A 24,363-nucleotide genomic window follows, 5' to 3' on the forward strand; every position below is an offset into this window, starting at 1 on the left:
ACAGCCCAGTGAGGACACTGTTGCTGCAAGCGACTGTTCCGTTTGCGACGCCCTCACTTCCCTAACACAGAAAAGGAACGCCTCGCATCTTTAGTTCCTTTTTTTCGTGATGTAGGAAAAATACTTGAAGGTCTGAGAGGAGCCAGTACGTTGTGAATGAAATATTTAGCTTATCCTAAAACTGTTTAAACAGAGGAATTTAGTGAATCCAAAGATTCAGTAGAGGAACTCAGACTTAAAGATTACTTAAAAATAACAACAAAGAAAACCCCTCAGCTTCTCCAAGCTGAATGCTGTAACTGTCCTTTACCGTTAATCCTGGTACTGCACAAGGCCATGCTTCTATCTGCTCATCTGCATTAAGTCAGCGTGTGCTGGTGACACCCTGCAGAGCACTGCTGGCATGCCTCCTCTCCTTGCACAGGCGTTGAGTTACGCGGAGAGCAGGTAAACAGCTCACTCAATTCAATTCTATTATTTTCATGGGCTGCTAAAGCGAGCTTGAGAAAGCAAGTGCTGTTTTCAGGAAGACTGTCCCCTCCTCCCAAGTGCCACGCAGTTCACGGCCAAAATGACACTTCCAGGCTCCACACTCTCCTCCTTTCACGAGGCTTCAGGCAGGGTTGAATCCAGTCTCTGTGAGTACTGCCGCAGATGCAACTCATCTTGTACAAATATTTAATGAAAAACGCATTAAAGTAGTACAAGTGTGAAGTTAAGTATTCTCAGAACACATAAAATACCAGCTTAAGAGCACCACTGCGTTGCCAGATGCATCGCTACCATCAGGAGAAAACTAAATATTGAAACAAATAGAGCAGCATGCATTCACAACTGTAGGATCTGTCACAGACTGACCTATTTCAGCTGAGCAACACACAGAAAGCAGTGTTGTAGAGGCAAACAAATAGGTCTGGATTAGATGACCAGGCAGCTCGCTCCTGGTGTTACATTCCTAACTGCAGACAAAGGCCAATACCCAGTGAAAGCCAGTGCTGGGCAGCAAGCCTCCTTGGCATACGCCATGGATAAAGAAGCCCTGCCATTTATCCCCAACAGGGTTACAGGTTACACAGAAGCACAGCCGAAGGCTCAGCAATTAGGTACGTGTCGGTGTGACCGATGAGCTGAAGTGACCACAGATGCTGCAGAACAGCTGTATCTGGATGTGAAATGCCTCTGCTGAGCACACCTCCTGCATACCTCTGGGGTGGAAAAGGGCTTATTCTTACCTCCAGTGCCCACCATGTAGCACAGTCTGCTGCTATTTGTTCCGCGGAGGAGCTCTGGCAGATATGAGTTTGTACTCCTTCGAACAGTCTCGTGTCACCCATGCCCTCCTGCAGCGGCAGCATCTTAGAAATCACTGGTTGCTTTTTCATCCCTTAAATTAACCGTATGATTACAAAGTGACAGATGTACTAACAGACAAAGATCTAACCAAAAGTATACATATGCTTTCCAACACATTAAAAGGATTATTTAAAATAAAAGCATATTCCTTGGGCTTCAAAAGCAGCGAGAAACAAAACCCACCCACCTCTCCCCCCGTGATGGGACTTGAGGTGGCTATGAATCTGCCAGAAAGCACTAACTCACCTCGGTTCAAGAAATCAGGCATAGTTTTGATAGGTAAGTTATTAAAGTTTGCAAAAAGCATTAGCACAAAGCATTTTTAGGTTTATTTAAATAAAAATTATAATTTATACAAGACTTTTTAAACAAACAAGATTTTCTTAAAAAATGTACAGGGCAAATCATTTCATTATTTCAATTCTTCATACAGTATAAGTCTTTTGTCAAACAAAAGTTACACTGATAATGAATTATTTACAACTTCAAAATATAGACTCAAACTTCAGACATAAAAATTTTAACATCCATTATATTTCAGTGATTAGTAGAAATTAAACATCTGCCAAAATGTACAGAATTCAATAAAAACTACCAGTGTTTTTAATACAAGTTTAAGTAGCCAAAAAAAAGTACATCCTTTCATCTCTTCACGATTGGGTAAAATCTCTTTTCTCTTTGTCTGCAGGAACAAGGGTAAGGTTTTGCTGCTGGAGTCCTGTGTGATGTTGCTAATAAACAGCTTGTTTCGTTCAATCTTGCCTCACAAAAGCTACAGTGCATGGAAAGGCATGATTTCATATTTCAGCTTTTTTTGCCTTTTGAATTTAAATGGTCACCGATAAAGAATTAAAGCAGTCAGTTTTCATCTCCCTTCTTCTCTTTAAAAGGGACTCGAACTAACCAATGCACTTCTAAAGAAGTTAAATCCAATTACACGTCAATGATCCAGCAATGAACCACAGACATCAACAGAATTGCAAATATAAACAGCAGACAGACAGAATGACAAGAACATCACTTTCTGCTATTAGAAAGTAGCACTTTACATTAAGTTGTATGACTCAGCCTGTTACTGAAGTACAGCAGGCTGTACTGCAAAACTACGTAGGAAGATTGGAATTTAAGGTGAACTTCAGTGTAATTACACAAGTCAAGTATATATTTACTCACTGTCCATCCCCTCCTGCCCTCCAAACCTGTGAGGGTGTAGCAGGAGTACCTGCGAGCAAACACACCAAGGTTATCTTCTAGCATCTCTGATGTTATGTACGCCACAGGAGCAGTTATGTAGCAGGAGACAACCCAATGTAAAGTGAACTTTGCAAAATATGTACAAAGATGTTTGTCAGTTATATTACAACTCTACTTTTAAAAAAAAAAATCCAGTCTGTTTTCTATATATTAGAATGAAACAATGTTGCATTGCAGTTTGCACTAGGTTTACTGCCTTAAGAAGTGCTAATTTTTACGTTCACACTGTTAAAGTGCAGATTAATTTCAAACGTCAACACATTAGATTTTATAAGAAGTTTCCAATGTCTTTGTCCAGAAAACAAAAATTTAAGAGCATATTGTACACATGAGGCATTTCAGTCTGGGAAAAGGATAATTTCTTTTCTCCCTCTCCAAAGCCTAGGTATGGTTAATTGTCCTGGCACCATCAGCATCGGACCTATAGCTCCTCCGGGAACCAGAATCTAGGACAACCCTATATACTAGGGTCAACCAGTGAAGGAGGTAATAAGTGCAAGTCAAATGATTTCCTACTGAAACTGCTGTTATGATCAGTGTGAAGGTATAAATTACACTTGAAAAATGATACAAAAATAAGAAAAAGAGCATGCTCTCTGTAAAAATATAGTTTTCTGTTTCTTCAAAAAAAAAAAAAAGGATAACCCTAAACACACCCAAGGGATTTTTTCTTAAGACAAAATGAATGAATCTGATTAAGATTTATATAACGTTAAGCTATTTTAATGCCTATTTGTTAGCCACACTTACTATTCAAGGAAGCTTCTAGAAAGGAAAGCCAAATGATAAATACACAGCAATTACAAAAAGAGATTAATTGATTTTTAAAGTAAGTTTGATGAGAAAAATTAAAGATCAAGGATTTTTACTTAAACATAAAACCTGAATGTATAAAGTGAAGAAACCATAAACTGTCAAGCTACATCCATATTACATGGTGGCAAAATGGATTTCCCACCAGCTTCACTTATATTTTAAGTTTTCAGGTCCTAAGTTACACCATAGCTAAAGAGGTGTTAGAAATGCACCCCTTTTTCAGGTCATGTAAAGACATGAAGTGCTGCTCTAAAGGGAGAACTCAAAAATAGCATTTTAGCCATTGCAGTGGATTCTCCCCCGTTCTTGTTGACATTTCCACCCAGGGCACATAGTTGTACTGCGTCAGTGTTTCACTATACAATACCCAACCAAATCACAGTATTCAACAGTATTTCTTCACATCAAGTTCATATTAAGTTCTTCATATCATATCTCTTCACGGCCAGACTGAAATAAGGTTTGTACAGTTTGACTGCCACCTTCTTCATTACTGCTGCATTTGTTGAGAGACTTTAATTAAAAACTGTGCTAAGAGTTAAACACCCTTTGGTGTTTGCCTCCTCTCTCCCTCCTTCATTTTACCCCTTTCCCTATAAAGAAAGAAAATTCCTGTTTAAAAAAGGAGAAAAAAAATCCATGAAATTAAGTCCCATTTTTACGTAAGAATTTGCATCTCCATTGCTTTTTCTGGGGACATTCATATAATGTCTGGAGACATCCATACTACTCAACTCAAAAGACATACTGGAAGGCTTGGCTTAACTCCTACTGTGCTTTCATGCAAACGCAAATAAAATTCTAAACCTCTCAGATGGGTGCTATTATATAGAGTATAAAAGCTTTCTAATATTAAAGACAAAGGTCAATATGTGCTTTGCTGCTAGAAAGGCCTGAGAGAGTTTAGAGAAGGAGCACAGCCTTCCTGTTTTACCTGGCAGTTGGGTTTAATTGTTACTAAAATTTAATTTTGCAAGGGGAAAGACAGCAACATACCAATGCCCCTCAAGTTATGCTTTGAAAAGGAACTAGTGCTTTCAGCTGCTATATTATAGTGTTATTTTATTACAAGGTAACTCAAGAGAAAAGCCAAATTAAAAAAAAAGTCATCTCACTTTAGTTTAATTATTCCCACCTCCCCCAACACAAAAAGCCTGCAAGTCTTTAATGCATTAACATACAAACACCTTGTACATACAACATGTACAACAGTTGAGCCCTTCTATGACAAGTATATACAGAAATATACGATGCCTAACATTTTAGGAACAACATTTTCGTGCCCTCTTTTATAAAAAGTATCTGCCTGCCTTCCTTCCTCTTACTTTGGTTAATTAGGAAAGGAAGATATAGTTACAAAACTTTCTCCTCCAATTCACTGTACAAGCAATTTAAACGTCTACACAGGAAAAATTAAACCTAACCAAACCAGTAAAATATCCTTCTGCAATGCAAGAATTAGCAAGAAGGAGTTATTTTAAGTGCAGTTATAAATATGGAAATACTAGGATGATAATACTTCCTTGGTGTCGCTATCAGTTTTAATAAAGAACCCAATTAAAAACTCTGAGCTGAAGAGAGAGACTTCAGGCTCCTGCAGTCATCATTCTCACATCTCAGGGAAAAATAACTAAGATAAAGGGACAAACATATCCCTAGTGATACCAGTGGAGTTAAAGGGATCAATCTGTTTCACTTTGTTATTTAGTCAGTTCTCCAAGTATCTTCCCAGCTTTTAATGTCAGTAAATAAACATTAAAAGTGCTTAATGTGCAAGGCTAATAGTGATGATAGCACTTTCACTGTTTTGTTTCATTTTGTTTTTTGTTTTTTGTTTTTTTTACAAAAACCTTAAAAACAAACATGAAGGCATATATAAAATACACTTGATTTATGTAACAGACAGAATATAAACCACCAGACAAGAAAAATTATTGCAAAATAGATGAGGATGTTCATTTTTTTTTCACCACCAAGTTGTAAAATAAGAAAGTTTCCTTTAGATCTTCTAAGACAAGATACTAGCTCTCACTGCTTGTTGATACAGAGGTTATTTTCACGTATTGGTTGAAAATTGTCTCAAAAGCTTCATCTCTGTGTACCATGGCACCAAACACCAAAGGCTAAATGACAGAAAAAAAGATCATGTCAGTCCAGAAAAGAAAAATCTTCCTCTAGGTATCGTTTTGGCCAAATCAATAGGAACAGGAGATGAACTGTACTCAAAGTGCATTAATAAAGCCATAAAAATCCTTTTGTCTACTAAATACTTGGATATGTGGCAGAGTTTCTAAGATTTTTTTTCACTTTTCCATCTTCTTCTTAAAACAACCATGGCATAAAATGCATCTGCACAGAGTATTAGCAATGGAGAACGCTTCAACTCTCTTTCCTTTCCATCTGCTCAGTGCATGGTGTTTTCCTGATTGACCTCTGCCTCCATTAAAGATTTCTAAAAATCTTTATCAGTGCCTCTTCGTTTCGGCTCATAGAATATTTATTTATCTTCAACCTCGTAATTAAGAAGTACTTCTCAATATCAAATAGCGAGCAGAAAGCCTGGTACAACAGTCATGTAACTTGGAGAAAAGTTATTTATAGGTGATTAGTTTAAAATAAGGTTCAGTCATATGTTAAGAAAAGCTTCAGTCACCCAAAGGGTATTTGAGGCTTAGAGAAGCTTAAATCTTTAGCACCATAAGACTGAAACAGGAAAACTGCATCTGAGGGTCAGGCCCTTCCACCCCAAAGCCTCCTCACCCACAGATACTCTCAAGCCATCAGCTTTTCGTTCCAGACTGCACAGCAGAGCAGCCCCCATGCTTCCGATGAAGGATGCTGAGGGAATGGTCAATGGAAGTAATGAAATAATGGAGCAGAAAGGATGGAGCAAATCTTCCTTAAGTGCTATAGTAAAATAGTCCAGATGCAGTAGAACAAGCTAAATGTTTAAATCATTAAAATTCTGAAGCCAAATATAGACCCATAATAGACAAGTGAATTTAAAAAAAAAAAAAAAAAAAAAGCAGCCAAACACTGGCATAAGGGGGGAAAAAAAAAAAGCCTTTCTGCTGGTGCTAGCCAGAGAAAGAAGACAAAAAGGGCATGAAGTCAAACACAGCAATACCGGTACAGCTAGCTACTTACTTTTTGTGTAGATGGTGTTGATACAGCAATACCCATCCCTGATCCCGGGAGAACAGAGAGCACTTTATACTAAAAAGAAAAAAAAAACAACACAGACCAAAGACATCTTAGGTACTGAACAATTGCAAAAGGTGCCAAGAAGATTACGCAACTTGTCACTGCTGTATCCTCCCAGACACAACTAACAGACCTCTATTACAAACAAGAAGAGGCCAGATGCTGTTCTCTGACTCCAGAGTCAATGGGCACCGCATCACTCGTACAGCAAGAGCCTGCCTCTCCTCTTCCTCGCACGCGCCGCAGCACCCAGCCTGCCTGCTGGAACCAGCCCCGGCCCCAAACTGAGCACCCCGGTACCGCTACAGTGCATGGGAGCTGGCCCAGCCACGATGCCAGGGACCACACTGGCAGCTGGATGGTGCAGGCAGGTAGTACGCCCCAGCCCTATGTGTATACACGTATGTGAGAGCGTGCCTGTGAGTATCACAGGTTACCCTAAAAGTAACATTCACCCACTGTTTAAAGGAGCAGCAAGGAGACCAGAAAAAGCTTCTTTTTCAAAATTACAGACAAACAGGGTATGTACAGGTATGTATAGGTTGGTTTGTTTGTTTGTTTGTTTTTTTAAAGAAAGTCCATAATGCTAAGAAGGAATACAGTTGGCCGAACTGGGGAATATCCCCAAGGGGGAAGAGACCCTGAGTCCACCCTGTGTTTCCCACACCCCCAAATAAAACCAGGCACAGTACATTTTTATGCTTGGCTGCATGATCCTGGTCTCATCTTCACTGAAAAAACTACACAGATGCAAAAGGACCTTTATGGCCGTAAAGATCTACTAAACAACAAGCCAGCATTGCTTCAAGTATGATGTTTAAAATCCATCAATATGAATTATTAATTCCAACAGGAATGTTCAAGTTGAGCATAAGTTGTCTGCTTTATAGACATCTGATATAAATAGAAGGAATTCATTTGAAAATCTGGAGGTACTTAAGCAGCAGACACTGGGCTGAGGTATTTATTGCACAGCATGATTTGATCTGTGGCACTCACAGCCACAGAATGTAGGAGAAAGCAGGGGTGTCTGCATTTAAGAGTAGGACAAGTTCAGAGAGGGTAACAAAAAGTGACATTAAACGCCATATAGAGTGATGCAAGGCACCAATAAAGCCATTGGTGACTGCAGACTGATAAAACTTGACCAGAGGAAGGATCGCATTGTACTTGCCATGCTTCCAACCATCCACGTCTTGCATCTGTTAAGTGATGGGATCCCAACTAGATGAAACTCCAGTCCGATGCAGTCTGGCTATTCTAATTATTTACCTTTCTCCACTGACAAGAATCCCTCTTCCCTCTGCGGCACCTACTTTTAAGATGGTGCATCTACTGATATCAACACCCAAACTGAAGTTAGTATTACACAATACCTGCTAACAATAAGTCTTCTTAAAGCCTACACAGCTCTAGTCAAGGCAGGAGTTTCAAGAAACAACTTTAATTTTAAAATAATTCATAAGTATAAGGGTTTAGTAAAATACTTTGGTTTTATGCTCACAAGCACCACCATGCTTGTGGTGAGTCCAAATGGCTAAACAAGCAGTTCTGGGAAATATTCTTGATCAAAGAATTACATTTTACTTATAAAAATTATCAGTGGCATGCTTTTTCAAAATATCATAAGCAGAAAAGCAAAACATGACTAGCTGAACAGAAAACCAGCTTTCTCCCCTATTTGCAACACAAAACAGACATACCTTCTGAATATCTGTTATATCCGTTAGCTTTATAACTTTATTTCTTTTAGATGAGCCAGATTTGGAGCTTTCAAAGCACAAGTAACTGAAGACAAGGAAAGAAAACGCTCATTTTGATACAGTATTCTAAAACAAAGTTCTCAATATCCCTCCTGTCACTTCTGAAGTTTGAAATCTCACAGGTTAAAATCAGCTTCAAAAAAGAAGAAAGAGGCACGCAATACGCAATTCAGTTATGGCTTCTCATTTAAAGCAAACATTCTTAAATTCTAGCAACTGGCTAAGGTGTCTGAAAGCCTGGAACATACAGCATACACACACAAAAAAATTTTGTATCTATGTTACTGCACCGAATGGTTAAACCTGACAAGCATTTTAAAGACACAGGAAGCACGTATATCCTTAAACAGTTGAAATACCAAATCTCAAAAGGCTTATAAATCTTTTACTATCCTAAAAGAAGATTAATGGAAAACACTGTGTTAGTTTCATGTTATTGTGATGCAGACAAAAGCTCAGATTTCTAAACGCTGGATAGTGGTCTCCATCACTAGGTGACATTGCATACAGATGAGCTTTACTTCCATTCATTACACTCCAAAGGAATTTCAGTGCAAGACCCAAACAGTAGTGACGATAGTTATTCAGCCCTGGGAGGCTGAGGGGTAAGTAAGGATTAAAAAAAATAAAAATCAAGTACTAGTTTTGAAACCAAGGCTTGAATTTCTATTTTCTTTTTGTTGCACATTGTTTCAAGGAAGCTATACATTCAATTTGCTTAAAAAAAAGAAACTAAGAGTATTTGCCAAACAGCCATTGATCACAACTCTCAAAATATACTTAGCCTTTAGGTTTCTTTTTTAGTGTATATATATAGATAGTATGTTATCCACATCAAGAACTGCAGCTACTAACAACTGACTGCATAGAGCTACTCCATTCATATGCAAGCCTTTCCAAAGCAAAATCACATTTGTTAAGTGTTACCACACCCCAGATTCAGCTCTCCCTCTCCTATGGTGCTTTCTTGAGGTTTTAAAGCACCATGAAAAGGCATTTTTGTTTGAAAACATTGTTAAAGGATTACTTTTAGATTCAATTTTTTTTAATGTCCATTGCATTTCTCTCCTAAGAAATGCGTGGAGTGCAATGACTCACTTTTCTGTGACATAAAGAACTCCATTCCTGATGTAGTCTGTAGGCATCTTCCTATCTCTGTTAATCAAGCAACAGCGCCAGCCATTTTCACACACTGAAAAAGTCATAACAAGAAATCTTACTTTAAGAAAGAGAGAGACAGGCGTTATCCCCAACAGTTTACTTATAGAACAGCAGAAAACACTGAAAATTAAACTCTAGATACCTAAAACCAGAAGTGTTTACAAAGAAAAGCCTCAATAAGGTGTTTTTAGACATCATAACATCTGTTTTAACACTGGTTTTTAAAAAACCCAAAATAAGAACCACCCACACAATTATTCCCTTTAACTTGACTACTCCATTTGCATTACCACAAAGGGCACGCCAGGCTGTGCATTCTTTCAAAGAACTGTAAGGATGTGGAATGAAAGAGACCGTCTCCATTCATCCTAATTTGAAGCAAGTCTTTTTAATCAAAAGCTTATACCAGTACATGGCACAGAAAGGGAATTCAACTTTACACTATCCTTGGCTTTTTAGAAAATATTCTACTAATGTAGCCTTCCTGTTGCACAATACCTGCCAAAGGACGCTCATTTTCTGACAGGTTAAAAACTTCATGGAAATTCCCCCTCTTGGTGGTATGAAAACGACTTGTGTCTTCGTCTTTGCTTATTCCAGTTGGGGCGCTTGAGCCCACATAACTTCTGGATGCTGCTGTTTGAAGCTGCAGAAAAATAAACACTATTCCAAAATTTGAACAGAAACATTTAAGCTGCACTCTTAAAAATAACTTGGCTAACTATTCTTCCTAAAAAAAAAAAATCTGTAATGCAACAATTTTCATTAACTACTTCAATGAAGTTAACTTTGGACTATTGCACTATACTATTGCTACAGCACAAAGCTCTAACGTGCTATCTGAAGATCACCTTTCAAAGTGCTGCCCTTTGATGGACGCCCTTTGCAGGGGTGAAAGCACATGGTGCTAGATGTACCGGTCTTAAAATACCATTTTTCTATAGTAAAGGGTATATCTGATTAGATACAGCTAAGTCACTGCACTCAACTCCGATTACTATACCAGTGGGACTAATAACAGTTAATATATTACCAATACTTGGCTTGTCTTCAAGAGACAGACCAAGCACAAGTATTATTGCACAGAGTAAGTTTAGAAAGAAAAAAGAGCAAACAAAGAAAAAGCCACACAAAACTGCATCAGCTCATTAGGAACAAATATGCTGAAATTGAAAGGAAGTTTTCCATGCTACGATCCATACCTTTTCATGCCCTGACAGCTAGCAGGAAAAGAAACAAACAACACAAATGTGACAGTGACAAAAGAAAAAAAGTGAAGTCTATTTAACAGTATAATACATAGAATAAAACATGAACTGAGTGAAGCTGCAAGATCTGGCTCACAAACCAAGAGACTACACACAATGAATGCAATCAAAAAAAGAAGAGTTATCAGTGGTTAGAGCACACCAGTTCAATTTATTCAGGTTGCATTAGAGCCATTGATCTTTCCTTTGCTTTGAAGATGCACTGAATGTTGAGAGTGTTGACATGTGAAATAAACTCAGAATGGTTGTCAGCATCCTTAGGGGGGGAAAAAAAAGTAGCATGGAGTTCTCAACACCAAAGTACTTGAGTAAAATCTACTTTTAAACAGAGCTCCTGAACCACTGGAGACTGCCCTAGCAAGCAAGCTTTGCTTCTGGAAAGATGGCAGGCAGTTTCTTTTGGAAACCTTGCTTGCATTTGCTTTTCATCTTGGTGGGGCACCACATGATTCCAAAGGCTGGCTTTTGTCATCGAAGCATTAACAGCTCCGATCTTAGTCCTACCGTACACATGCAGTTAAACAACTGGCAAACTGACAACGTGCAACCTCAGGACTAAGCCCTTCTTCTGTAAAGGCCCGATGCTGCTGGAGGCCAACCAGCCTCTGCTGCTTTTTTTTTGCATGTAAGTTGGCAGCACTTGACACTTTGCAGGATTTAGCGCTAACAAAAGAAATCCAAAGCAAATGAAAAAATGCGCGCTGCAATCGCTGACTAGAAACCAGACTGACAAAACAGGCATGACAGAGGGTATTTACCATCCAGCTTTTAGGGTAACTGTAATACAATGATGCCTCAGGGGAAAAAGAATAAAGTTGACATGGAAAGCAAATGGCTGATGATAACTGTATTCTTGCTTCAGTTATTGCCCCTCTACTGTGCCCTTAGCAATGATTGAGCCTCTGGAACCAAGGAAAATAATAGCTTCTCCAACAATTTGCATGCCAGTAAAGATCAGATGAATTTTTGGAAGGCTTTCTTGGACAAGTTATTTGGCTCCATATGCACATAACCAGGTGAGGCTCCATGGCCCAAAACATACAAAAGGTCAGGGGAAGAGGTCTAATGCTTTTTACGCTGGAATGAGGACTATTCCTGCTCTCTGCTATATTGCTTCCTACCTACCCATTATATAAAGAGATTAAAAAAAGGCGTTTAAACTTCAGTACGACTTCCCATCGGTGGCTGAAGATGTGAGAAAGTTCTGCCCTTACTTCTAGTCCTTCCTAAAACAGGCAAATGTTTCCTCTACCCTTAAAAGCAGCAGCTAATTTACCCATAACCACCCAGGCTTGAGACAACCTATGTTCAATTACTAAAAGAAAAGCATTACATCCAATTTTGACAAGCCTTAAATCTACCTGGAAGTGATTGGATTTGTAATGCTAGAAGAGTCCTGACTGTCTAAAAACGTCACCAACAATCTGGAGGTAGGAATACCTGGAGGTATTCCTTTTCACTTGATCTGTCATCAGCTTTTGACATACAACCTTTACCCATCAGATACTGTTGTCAGGATTGTTCTCTAAGGACACGGGGTCAGAGTGGTGGTATAGGCAATGAATACTGCATTGTGTCTAGGTTTACGGTGTCTTGTACGCTGTTTAACAATAAGAAGCCAAAGCAAATGCACACATGCTGGCATTACGTGCTTTTGGGCTCTGCCTTTTCTATTAAAAAAATGATAACCTATTTGGTTTTTACCTTTTTGTACAAAAATCTGTTTTTTATACTACGAGGTTCTCAGAAATCTCTCAAGGGGTTAGAAAGTTTGTCTAAAATTATTGAGACCAAGTTAATGTTTTCAAAGACATTTGGAAGCAGATAATGCAGTCCTGCACATCCTTTCCAGGGAGACAAGCCAAGCCCGCCAAGTCAGACACAGTAGTACTAAAACCCTGGTCTACTTGTCAAAACTTAAGCCAGAAGGGATAATTACTCTCTAACTTTATGGATTCAAGTTCAGCAATTCAGAGCCTTTTCACCTCTAGGGCAGATTAGAGAGAACCAGCAAGAAGCTGCCACAACCAGTGGCAGTACACAAACGATAACCTGTAAGCTTGAGAGGCACAGAAACTTTTAAGTCCATCTTCTGCAAGCAAGAGAAATACAGGCTATGGATGGCTCCATCCAAGCACTCGTTCACCTCTCTCGTCCCTTGGAAAATAGGAGCTGTCCTGGTTTCGGCAGGGATAGAGTTAATTTCCTTTCTGGTAGCTGGTACAGTGCTGTGTTTTGGATTTAGGATGAGAACAAAGTTGATAACGCACCGATGTTTTAGTTGTTGCTAGGTAATGCTTACACTAGCCAGGGACTTTTTAGTTTCCCATGTCCTACCGACTGAGAAGGCTGGAGGTGCACAAGAAGCTGGGAGGGGGCACAGCCAGGACAGCTGACCCGAACTGGCCAAAGGGACATTCCATACCATATGACGTCATGCTCAGTACATAAACTGGGGAAAGCTGGCCGGGGGGGCCGCTGCTTGTTGGCGGGGCATCGGTCAGCAGGTGGTGAGCAATTGTACTGTGCATCACTTGCTTTGTGTATTATTACGTACTCATTCACCTCTCTCGTCCCTTGGAAAACAGGAGCAAAAGACTCACTTTCTGTCAGAGACTTTCTCTTCTATTTCCTTCTGAAATACTCAGATTATGCTGCAGTTATCATTTTACCACCAACTGCTCCATCTCCCCCAGAACCCCGTATTTCTTCTTCTTCTTCACAGGTTAACAACTGAGGGTTCATGCATTTATCCCTTTTGCTCTCCAGTTGTGTACCCAAGCTGAATTATTGCTAAGTGCTGCACATTTTAGTTGGGGAGCTTATGACAGTACTCAGATACTCCATGAATGCAATTAGATATTGTGGTAAGAGGCATTAAACAAATGCTAAAATGGGATTAGACTTAAGCTGAATTACAACTATTTTTTTTTAAACTAATAAACACCGACAAATTCAGGGATATGGAAAAGCATGACTTGCTTTTCAGTTGTTACATCAGGCCCCAAAACAATTTGCAAAGATGCACAAAACACAACACTTAAAGATTTAACTATGAGATTTTAACAAAAGAAAAATTTACTGTTGGAGTACCAACATGGTGAAAAGCCATTTATCACCACTATGCTAAAAGGTCACCTAATACAAATAACCCTAAGACATAATGCCTAAATCTGTAAACTACTTTATTACCTCTGTTAATGCTTATCCCATTAGTAAGCTGCATATTATACTCCAGCCTTTTTTTTTTTTTTAACTAGCTGTTCTTCAATCTACACAAGCAGCTGAATTTCAACTAAAAGAGAATGTCTGAGAACAGAGAAAGGGAATACAAAAAGACCAAATTTTGACAATAAAATCACACAGAATGTATGTTACAGAAATTGATATGAATATGGATGGTGTTATTTTTGTGCATTTAGCTTCATACAATTTCCAAGATATATATATATTTATGTTTATATACACATTTTGATAATAGATTCCTTTTAAACAAGAAACAGAACCCATACAAAAACTCTGTGGATCTTGAAAATAATAAAAAAAACCCAAAAAACCTAACATTGACTGTTAGGATTTAATTAACCTCCCCTTTAATGTGCTCTAGTCACTGGGGAAAAGGGGAAGGGAGAAAGGGATCTGATTTTCAGATGTTGGGAACAGAGGCACAAAAAGATTTAGTAGCCTTACCCGTCTCGACACTGTAGCATTAGACCTTTCTTTGAGCTGAGGATCTGTCGGGAGACTTGTCCAGATGATATATGGAGTATCATACTTAGCTCTTAGTCTAGGGCATCGTTTGAAGATAAAATCAATAAGGAAAAACTTGATTCCAGCATACAGTCCTGAAAAAAACATCGCTTTAGTATGCATGTTGAAGGGACATTGAGAACAACACGTTTTAACAAGTTCATGAATGAAACCAAATTCTCTAAGTATCTTCAGTCATAATGCTAAACCATTCTCTTGGTTTTAATATTTTGATTCTTCTTCCAAAGGCAGGAAATTATTTTTCTTTTCCTCCCCTGCCCAGATTCCTTCCTGCCCATCCCCAGTTCTTTTAAACCACTTATGTAGCTTCTTATTATGCAGAAGAACATTAAAATAATTCAAACATACATTCCTTATTACCAGAAGCATTCTGAACACATGATATACTTCCAAAACAGAAAACACACGAGAGCATTAAACTGTGCAGCTCCTTGCAAGAATTTAAATGGCAACAGAGGGCTCTCATGTACTACATTAAACTCTATCTTCCAGTCCAGTATGTCAACTTATACAAGATTTTTCCTTGCATTCTGCCAGGTTAAAAAGGGCTTGGAATACTCTCTCAAAACTTTACTGAATGCAATTCAGATCTCTTTCTACGAGTCAGAGTAAAAAAAAAAAAATTCCTCACACATCTAATTCAATTGCCATGTCAAGCAAACCTAAGTTTATGTTCAAGCTAACGCAGTTCGAAGTTCAGTGCCACTAAAAGTAATACTCATTTGATCATTATCATTACTTCAATGAATAAAAATGAGAATTCTTTGTTCACAGGACATGGCTTCATATCTTAGAGAAACGACAGTCTCATGCTGTAGCGAGAACCCTCTTTTCCCAACTCCCAGTTGAGAGTTCAAGTATCTGCAACTTCACCCACAGTAATCTGTTCATTTTGTCCAGCCTATCCTCCAAGTTTTACAAGTAGTCCCATTAACCCTTTCATTTTTTTTTCAACCCTGCCATCTTTGTGCCTTCTATGTGGTCCCACATATTTCATTTGCAAGGATGTATGAGCAAAAAAACCCCAAAATATAGGACCTCCCGGCAGCCTTATAGCTGACAGTCTGAAGACCTCAGCTAACAGCGCATCATAAACTTTCCCTCTTCAAGGAGCGAATGCATTATCCAGTCTTTTTCTATTATATTATGTATTCAGAGATGGTTTTTGAAATGCACATGACAAACGAAGCCAAGCACAATGAAAATACTTTAAAACACTGTATTATTTATTAATGCAGGGTTTTCTGTCTTAAACTCTAAAATTCTCCCTCTGAAGATCATGTTAAGTTTTAACGCATTAAGTCTAGACTGTAACAGGTCAATTATTTATTGCGTTTACCCATTGCAAGCCCAATAATCCTGTAGGGCAAAAAGCAGGATGCAATAAAAGCTGCCCATAGAGTAATGTAGAGCTTCTGTGTTATTTCTGGCTGGACCCACATGAACAAGCTGAAAACAGAAAAGAAACAAAATTTTATTACTAGCGTTCCAGACATTGGTCAAGTCTTGTTTTAAGAGGAAAAAAAGACTCATGTCAGATAACTTACTTTTTAATTTTTTCCAGTATGTCTGCCATCTTGCCAAAAAGGTTCTGCATAAGAAGCAAGAGAATTAAAACCAAGTCCTGCATTATTTTGGTTTTTTGTCCACATAATAGAAACCAACAGAGTTATCTTACTCTGTTGGTAATAAGCAATTCCCAGAAGTCATTTTTTTTAACTCATTTTTAGCCATTTACGTACTTCACAACCGAGTAAATACAGAACAGAACAGCAATACTCAATGACTTCCATCTCATTTAACACCTTGTTCTGTAACTCATGATTGATTGTTAGAAGTGAAGAAGCTATTTGACCCCACTGTCACGACTGGAAAGTGTTTACATCACTGCAAAAGTTTTAAATTAAGCTGTCAATCTAAAAGTTAAGACCTTCTGTCAGTAGGTAACAAAATGGGAAGTTTCTTCACATGTTTTGAGCACCGAAATTTCAGGAAATGGTCACTGAGTTCATCAATTGTTGGACTGTTAGCTTCTTTGGAAACACACCATCAGGCTTTTATAATACACCCTTGGAGTGACTAGATTCCACGTAATTCCAACAACTGTTGATGCAAACTGACCCTTGCTCAGGACCAAGAGGGTGATTCAGCCATCTTCTCTGACCGATCCCTGCTGTCACAGCACCTGTAAATTTCATCTTCCCAATAAATTTCCAAAGGTGTTTGTATAAACATATGCACCATGACCAGGAGAAAGGAGATGAGCGTACACAGTTGGCAAGAGAAAGGTAAGCTACTTTAGCAGCGGCACGTTGTTAGATATGGCACAAGGCTGCAGGTCAACTGGATGGTGCAGTCACTCAGCTGCTAGGGTAGCTCATCAGACTGATGGAGCTGGGAGAAAACCTTCCTTCACCCTCTCCCACACAAGCAGCAGATTTCAGGGCTGAGGCGGGGGTGGTGTTTAAAACAGGCTATTTCAGTGATGCTGTACAAACTGTTGAATTAACACAGCTGAACAGACAGTAGCCTTCTCCTACACCAGTTTTGCGACTAGCAGATTTGGGATATGGATCCACACTCCAGTACATTGGTAAGATTCGCCACCTGATCTACATTATCAGAAGCTCATGTGGGCAAAAACTGTCAGAAGCTGCTTCTGTTACCCTCCAGACCTTGCTCAGAGCTGTGACTGGAGAACCTCAACCAGTTCTCTGAAGCATCGTGCCATTTCAGAAGCTCTAGGAATCCTACTGAGACCTCTATTGCTCGTAGGTAAAGATCCCGATGCGAGAAAAGCATTGCTTGTTTGAGTGTTTGTTTTCACATGCTGCATAACAAAGTCCTTTGACTACTTGGACTATGAACCTCCTTGTTTCTAAGGAAGCAGCCGGAGAGGTCTGAGAGCAGCACAGTACCTGTGCCTTCTGAGCCACGTCTAGAACAAGCTGAAACTTTTCAGACACGGTCAGGTCCTCTTTTGGAGGTTCCTTGGGCAAGAAAGAGACAACCCGTTAATTTTCAGCTCAACTGAAACTGGTATTTTACAAAACTCCTCATGACAAGGCAACCCCTCAACATGCTTGGCAATAGTCCTCTCACTTTAAGCAGGCTCTAAATTTATCAAGTTCCTCCCTTGTTTCAGATCTACTGTTTATGTCTTTCATTGCTGGTTATCTTTAGTTCTCGATGCTTTACCTCCATGGTATATGCAAACATATTAATATGAGGCTGTGAAAGACACAGTAAGTCTTTGGAGCAGGACAGTTACGATGGCTTTCAGTCTATGACCACACGCGTATTAACATTGATTCCAGAAATGTGATTCAAATTTGTAATATTTTAGGGTGAAACACACAAACCTAAGAGTGCTGCTAAATTGCAAGAGCAAGAAAAAAGTTGTAGTGTCTTTATTTGCACCCTGCTCTTCCTTCCTTTCACAACTACCTGCATAAACGCAGAGGAAGGTTTTAAAGGTGCAACTTTTAACGTAGGCGTACAGGTCAAACCGATCAAAGACCTACCATGGGTTCAGAAACTTCAGGCACAATGCTCCACTGTATCCTCCAACCCCTAGAAGTTATGGAAATAGTTAAAGAGGGCAAGTACTACTTCTCCACCTGCCAACACGGATTATTTGTAAGAGGTTAAAAAGTAGCCTTCTGTAATAAGCACAACGGCCTAAAAAAATTATAAAATAATCCCCAAATTAATGAAATCCCACAATATAACAAAAGCACAAGTGGCCAACCATAGACAGCTTTAAAGCTATATACATTTAAGAAGAAAAAAGTATTAGCTAGGTAGATACTACACAGAATCACTGCTTGTGGGTTTTACAACAAAAGCGAACTCTGTGCACAGAGTAAATAATTAGGAATTTTTTTTTCTTGTTTTTCATGTGAACAAAACTACATTCAGGAGCCTATTTGCTACCGGCAATTTTCAAAGAATAGTGTCAGACAATACATATCAATTAAGTAGTCAGAAAATTATTTTGAAATATGCACATTAATGTCCTCTCTACCATTTTAAGGGGGAAAACACCATCAGCCTAAAATAGCTTTTTAAAAAGATCCTCTCAGTACAGAAAATGTACATTTTTTAAAAAGTCTTAATTTTTAATAGAGACTGAATTTACTTTGGAAGAAACTTTGGATAAAGTATACCAAGAGCTACTGAAAAAGGCAAAACTGCAGTTTTAGGCCTAGGTGAAAATTCTCTCCAGGGAAAAGCAGCAGGCTCCACTATTTAAGGTGACGTTCTCCAACTACTCTGAATGCTGCAGAATTTTATTTTAGAATTTTAACGTGCTGAAGGATTTGTCTGAGAACATGCAGCATCATTTATGATGACCCAAGTTACAGGATACGACGATAATTCCTTACAATAGTAAAAAATTATAGAAATTGAGCAATGAAATTAAGGATATTAGAGTTTGAATTTCACTTTGTTAGACTTAACTCACAATGTTAGAAAAAGTAACGGTTTACAACTCAATGCAAGAATAATAAAACATCTTTCAAGCAAAGCGTTACAAGAGAATAATCTAGTATTTAAGTAAATACCTGGCTATGAGGTAATTTAGGGACAACCTCAAAATTGCTAAAAATAAGAACATAGGAATGGCCCAGCCATGCCATACAGCATTCATGTAAATCTGCAGATTAAGAAGAAAAAAGAAAAAAAAAAAAAAGAAAAAAGAGAGATGTGGATTATAAACTGGAGTACAGTGAGTTGCATGAAATATTGTTTCCCACTGTACTACTGGGTTCAGAATCATGCAATTCAGATCACAAAAATCAGTAAATTTTAGCCATACCATGACTGACAACAGCACTGCATTCATGTAAAGTCGAAACTAAGATTGAACCAAACCTCCAGAGATGACACTTAACTAGTTGTCAGCTGCTTCAGAAAGAGTATTTATTATTCCCAACACTGCAATTACATGAAGGAGTAGGAAGAAGAAAAAGTAAACCCTAAAGTCTGTGAATCTGCTGTGTGACTATGATATGGTCTAACCTCACCTAGGGCAGCTGAAGCAATGGCATAGTAGAAGAGTTATAACAATTAGCCCCATACGGGGCAACAGGATAAACTCTTGCTCTATTATTTCAGGTCAATTAAATCCCGTATTTTTACCAAGCTTAAAAAGATTGCAAGAAAACAGGTTTTATATTACCTAACAAGTACAAACACAAAGTGCTTCAAAAGGTATTCTGTCCCTTTCCTAGCTTCTGAAAATATAGAGACTACAGCCTCCCTGCCGAAAGATGTTAGGCTTTTCACTGATAACCCCAAATGAAGCATTACTCCAGCTCCGAGGTCCCAGAGCTTTCTGAACAACAGCTGAAGTTCCTTCTTTCAGCTTTTATCTGGAGAATGGGTTTGTCAGGAGAGGCGAGAGAAAAATCAGTAGATTAGGAGAAGGGACAGACACAGGGCACTGGGAGGGGAAAGTCTCCTCTTCAATATTCCTTCAGCTGTGCTGTGCAAGGTAGCATTAAATAGGGCTCTATAACTTACAGGGAGGCACCATTTAATGAAAAGGTGTGTGAAATTTTCACCAAACAAGTTCATTCAGCTACAACTACCAGGAATAATTTCCTTTGATATCAAAATATTTCATATACACCGTGACCAAAACAATTTAGATCATTTAATTAACAATGAGAAGGAAAACAAATCAAAACTCCACTAAATAGTTATGTCACTTTGTGGCATGCAAACCTCCTTACATAGCATGGGAATGCTTGAATTTAGCTCACAGACCTGATGTTTGCACATTAAATGATACTCAAATCAAGGCATTTTGTCTCTCATCAGTAAGTATGATCCTAATGAATTGCAAAGAGCACGGATGGTGAACAATAGCTTCTTATCAAACATAGCAGCTATCAGCATTTCAGCCCTAGACAACAAGAGATTTTGCAGAGGCTGAAGTAACTACCAAATTACAGGACTGGGAGACAGAAAACAAGAAATGAGAGAACAATGCCCAGATTGTTATAAGTTATTTTAGCAGTTACAAAACTATGCTAGAATAAACCCAGAATACACAATTTAAGTGGCTTTGAAATATAATTGAAGTGACAGCTACTGGTATTTTGTGTTAAATGAAATTCCATTATTTGATTTGACTTAAACTGTAGCACAACCCCTACTCAGATATGGCACTTTCAATGAATTTCAGTAAATAATACATTTTAAAAGTTCTTACTACTCCTGAAGGAATAGGATAACTTACAATAAAGGCAATAGCAGAAGTGTAGATAGAATACCAGTCTGATAAGGCAGAAAGATTCTTCACAAAATTAGTAACAGGTTTGGCACCTCTCTCTAAACAGAAGCGGAGAAAAAACACAACTGTTAGAATTAGCTGGCAGTGGTTAAATAACTTGTAAATGACAAACAACCAAATTAGAAAATGAATAGGAATATTCAAGACGTGTAATGATAAAAAGGCTTACCCAAATTAAGAAAAATGAAACCCATCAATGTAACTGAACAATTAGTTAAGGAATGCATAAAAAACTAGTGTTATTCAAGACAAAGATTATGTCTAAACTCTTAAGTATGGACCAAAAAAAAAAAAAAAAAATCAATATCCTTTACAAAGGGTACCCTGGGTGCTGACAGCAGTCTGTTCTGAGCCCTGTTCATACCACCCCGAAGACCTCCGCACAGGTCAGTTCATCCCACTGTAAAACAAGGTAAATCAGCCTGACTGGACTCCAAGCCACCAAGGAACAACTTGCTGTTGCTTGACCAAGCTAGCTTAAAACCAGGTTAGATCTCTCGTGGCTATTTTTCTGCAGGAGTCTATCCGTTGGTAACACTTTGCTGCTTACTCTTCCTAAGCTAAGAAACACAGGAACTTGCTGCCTGAAGACGTTTGTCTCCCACCTCTGCAGACCTTTGCTCTCATTGTCACTGCACAGGAGACAAACCTGTGCCGGGAGAGGCTTCACTCCCATGCGCAGATGCCCGCAGCCAGCCAGAGACAGCAAGAGGAGGTCCTCCTCAGGTCCCTAAAAAACACTTGTCCTTTATCCTTCCTATTCCTCTAAGCTCTTTTACCACTTGGGCAAACTAGCTAGGGGACCCAAGAAAACAGGAGAGGGCTGCTGCAAGAAGACCTTTGCTTTCTCTGCTGGAACACGCTGGTTTTGCCTTTCCTGCTGAGAAGACTGAAGACTCCGCTTGCACAGGGGGCCCCAGGAGTACCCACCCTCATTTGAAGTACAGCTCACAACTTTGAAAGCTTTCCTCAAGACAGCCTGTGACTTGCTGTCCTAGTTTGTTTGGCTTGAAATTCAGCTATCCTTGATATATTCCCCATGGGAAGTAATTAAACAACTAGAACTAGATTTCCTTGAGCACCAGTGGCACAACCAAAGCAGCAGATGAAGTAAGTGGAAGGGCACGCTCAAGGCACTGGAGGAGGTCACGGACTCAAGTGCTGCTCCACCATCCTACAACGAACCTGCAGGGAAGGTCAACACCTGGAAACTGCTGGCAACAACAGGGGTCTTGAGAGCAACCAAGGGTCTCGGGAGCTCCAGGCAGTCGTCAGGCATCCCTGGACAACAGGGACCTAGATTTTGTGGCTTACCTAGTGGAAGTTAAGAACCACTCAAAGCTTAAGCTTAATACTGCTTTTTTTAAAGCTATTCTGAAGGCAATGCACGTCCACCATGGAGAACAGGTCACAACTATTCTCCCAAATGAAACTAGAATGAATACCAGTATTAGAATAAGGAGAACAAAACTGACCTTACATGGAGATTACAGACCCTTCTTTCAACTTCACCTCCCCCCTATAATAATTTAACAATTTGGAGCACTAATCAGACATTTTTTTATCAGGCTAGCAATTCAGGCTGCACAGAACTTTTGGAGGGCTTAACTACTTTGTTTAACCTGCCATCTTGCATCCTCCACCTTCCAAAATAATTTATCAGCTATCCAAGAGAAAGAAATACAAGACACACTCAGGGTGCGCATCGTCCAACCCCTCCTTCTTTGAAAGCATAAGCTAATAGACTAGCAAGCGAACTACAAGCAGCTCAGGCATAAGTGTATGAAACTATTACTTTTGCCATTGGACAAATACTCTGTTCTCATTCATTACATGCTTACACATTTTAATTAACATTACATTTTTAGTTCAGAGATACCCTATGTAATTCAAGATTAAAGGCAAGCTTCTACCACTGCTCCTCTAAGTTACTTTGCACTCCAAACACTAATTCAGGATTTCAGAATCATTTCTGCTTATGGACTGGCAGAAGTATTTCAAAACACTGTATTTTAAAATGCAGCAATCCTCCCAATAGGGTTACTAAGAACTATTTTTACTTCCAGAAAATAAAATGCTGCTAAGTACTTACTTAATCTTCTCATATTTTCAGTCAACCTGAAAAATAATGGATAAAAGCAATTTGTTAAATAGGCAAGTAGTGCACAGTCGTGTGCGTTTGGTCCCTGAAATACTGCTCACAGTTATAAATTAGATGTTTGTGCATAAAGCTTCATTCTTGCCTGTTATGAAATGTGTTTCTAGTAACTAATACAGCCCACCTTGCATCAGACCGAAAATTGAAATGTAAAAGCTCTCCAGCCTAACTAAGGCTTTGTCCACAGTTTCCAAGAGGCATATGATGGAACCTGGTAAATAATATAACTCTTATTCTACCTCAGACAGCAGATAAACTTCAAATTTCATGTTTTGGCCAAAGCATTCACAAACCTTTTGAGATGGTTCTGTACTTTCAGTTTTATTACTTGTTATGCAAACACTTGCTTAAACCATGTAAAAGGTTGTAAAAAAAAGAAAAAAAAAAAAGCAACTTGTAAAGAAGCCAACAATTTCTCACAATCACATTAGAGATTTACCTTCTAGCACTAAGTGGCTCTTCCGTTTCCACTGTATTCTCTTCTGGCTGAAATCTGAAGTCCTCAACATACTCCCCAAATTTGTCACAAAACCACTTCTGGATTTTCGAACAGACTGTGTGACTACGCTTATCTATAAAAAAGAAGCACTAAGTATAAGGATAATACTAGAAGACATCTTCATACAAAGCCTGCCCCTGTTCCTGCACACCATCCTTCGTTGGGAAGCAGACTTTGCACAGCTTTCCTGTCCTTCACCAACACTCTTCAGGGTAACTCGCTATGCAATTTACTTCTGCCATTGCACAGAAACCCTGACTGCACTAAGCTGGTAAAATAAGACTAAAGGTGACTCCTGCTTTGCTCTAAGTACGGCACATGGAAGCATCTTATTACCAGAAGTACAGACATTACTTAAACATCCTAACAAACGAGAATTTTTAGCAAACACTGTAAAAACATTTTCAGGTTAAGAGCTTCCTGTAAACAAAAGACTGACACAAATCTCAGCGCTCCTATTGTGCTGAAGGGTCACCTCAAGAAAAGCAAGTGTAAAGCAAAACACTCCTGAACAGAGAGCAGGACAACCACCTTGCAGCCACATGAATTTGACAGGAAAGGAAGGTGGAAACTTAAGCAAGATTCTGCAAGAGGCATTTTTACTACCACTTCCCAACCATTTACAGGCTGTAAAGAGTGTGTGTGTGTATATATATATATAAAAAAAACCCATGCACTTTCTTTTACCTAAAGCCAGGCTAGCTACAGAAATTATGCTGTATATGCCACCTTCTGTATATGGAATATATAGTCATAATGCTGCCTGGAAAGTCTTATATGGCAAAGTAATGAAGCGACGCACACCTTCTGTA

General features: G+C 38.9%; 1 protein-coding gene across 2 annotated transcripts in view; it reads right to left on the reverse strand.

The window, feature by feature from the left end:
• Window positions 1-1,659: 1,659 nt before the first annotated feature.
• The window catches only part of GRAMD4 (GRAM domain containing 4), a 58,375-nt gene continuing 35,671 nt past the window's right edge, over window positions 1,660-24,363 (reverse strand). Inside the window, exons 5-19 of one of the 2 annotated variants that reach the window (XM_009289014.2) lie at window positions 23,492-23,624; window positions 22,987-23,012; window positions 20,841-20,932; window positions 19,159-19,250; window positions 18,115-18,163; window positions 17,509-17,580; window positions 16,138-16,181; window positions 15,930-16,039; window positions 14,510-14,664; window positions 11,578-11,613; window positions 10,050-10,197; window positions 9,489-9,582; window positions 8,331-8,415; window positions 6,571-6,639; window positions 1,660-5,546 (exon numbers count right to left, since the gene is read on the reverse strand). In XM_009289014.2, coding sequence (XP_009287289.1) covers window positions 5,445-5,546; window positions 6,571-6,639; window positions 8,331-8,415; window positions 9,489-9,582; window positions 10,050-10,197; window positions 11,578-11,613; window positions 14,510-14,664; window positions 15,930-16,039; window positions 16,138-16,181; window positions 17,509-17,580; window positions 18,115-18,163; window positions 19,159-19,250; window positions 20,841-20,932; window positions 22,987-23,012; window positions 23,492-23,624 — 1,307 coding nt within the window. In that variant the 3' untranslated portion in view covers window positions 1,660-5,444. The remainder of the gene's footprint in view (window positions 5,547-6,570; window positions 6,640-8,330; window positions 8,416-9,488; window positions 9,583-10,049; window positions 10,198-11,577; window positions 11,614-14,509; window positions 14,665-15,929; window positions 16,040-16,137; window positions 16,182-17,508; window positions 17,581-18,114; window positions 18,164-19,158; window positions 19,251-20,840; window positions 20,933-22,986; window positions 23,013-23,491; window positions 23,625-24,363) is intronic. The other variant, XM_009289015.2, reaches the window with a different exon arrangement.

The sequence above is a fragment of the Aptenodytes forsteri genome, unplaced genomic scaffold, assembly GCF_000699145.1.
Source record: "Aptenodytes forsteri isolate BGI_AS27 unplaced genomic scaffold, ASM69914v1 Scaffold137, whole genome shotgun sequence".
NCBI lineage: Eukaryota > Metazoa > Chordata > Aves > Sphenisciformes > Spheniscidae > Aptenodytes > Aptenodytes forsteri.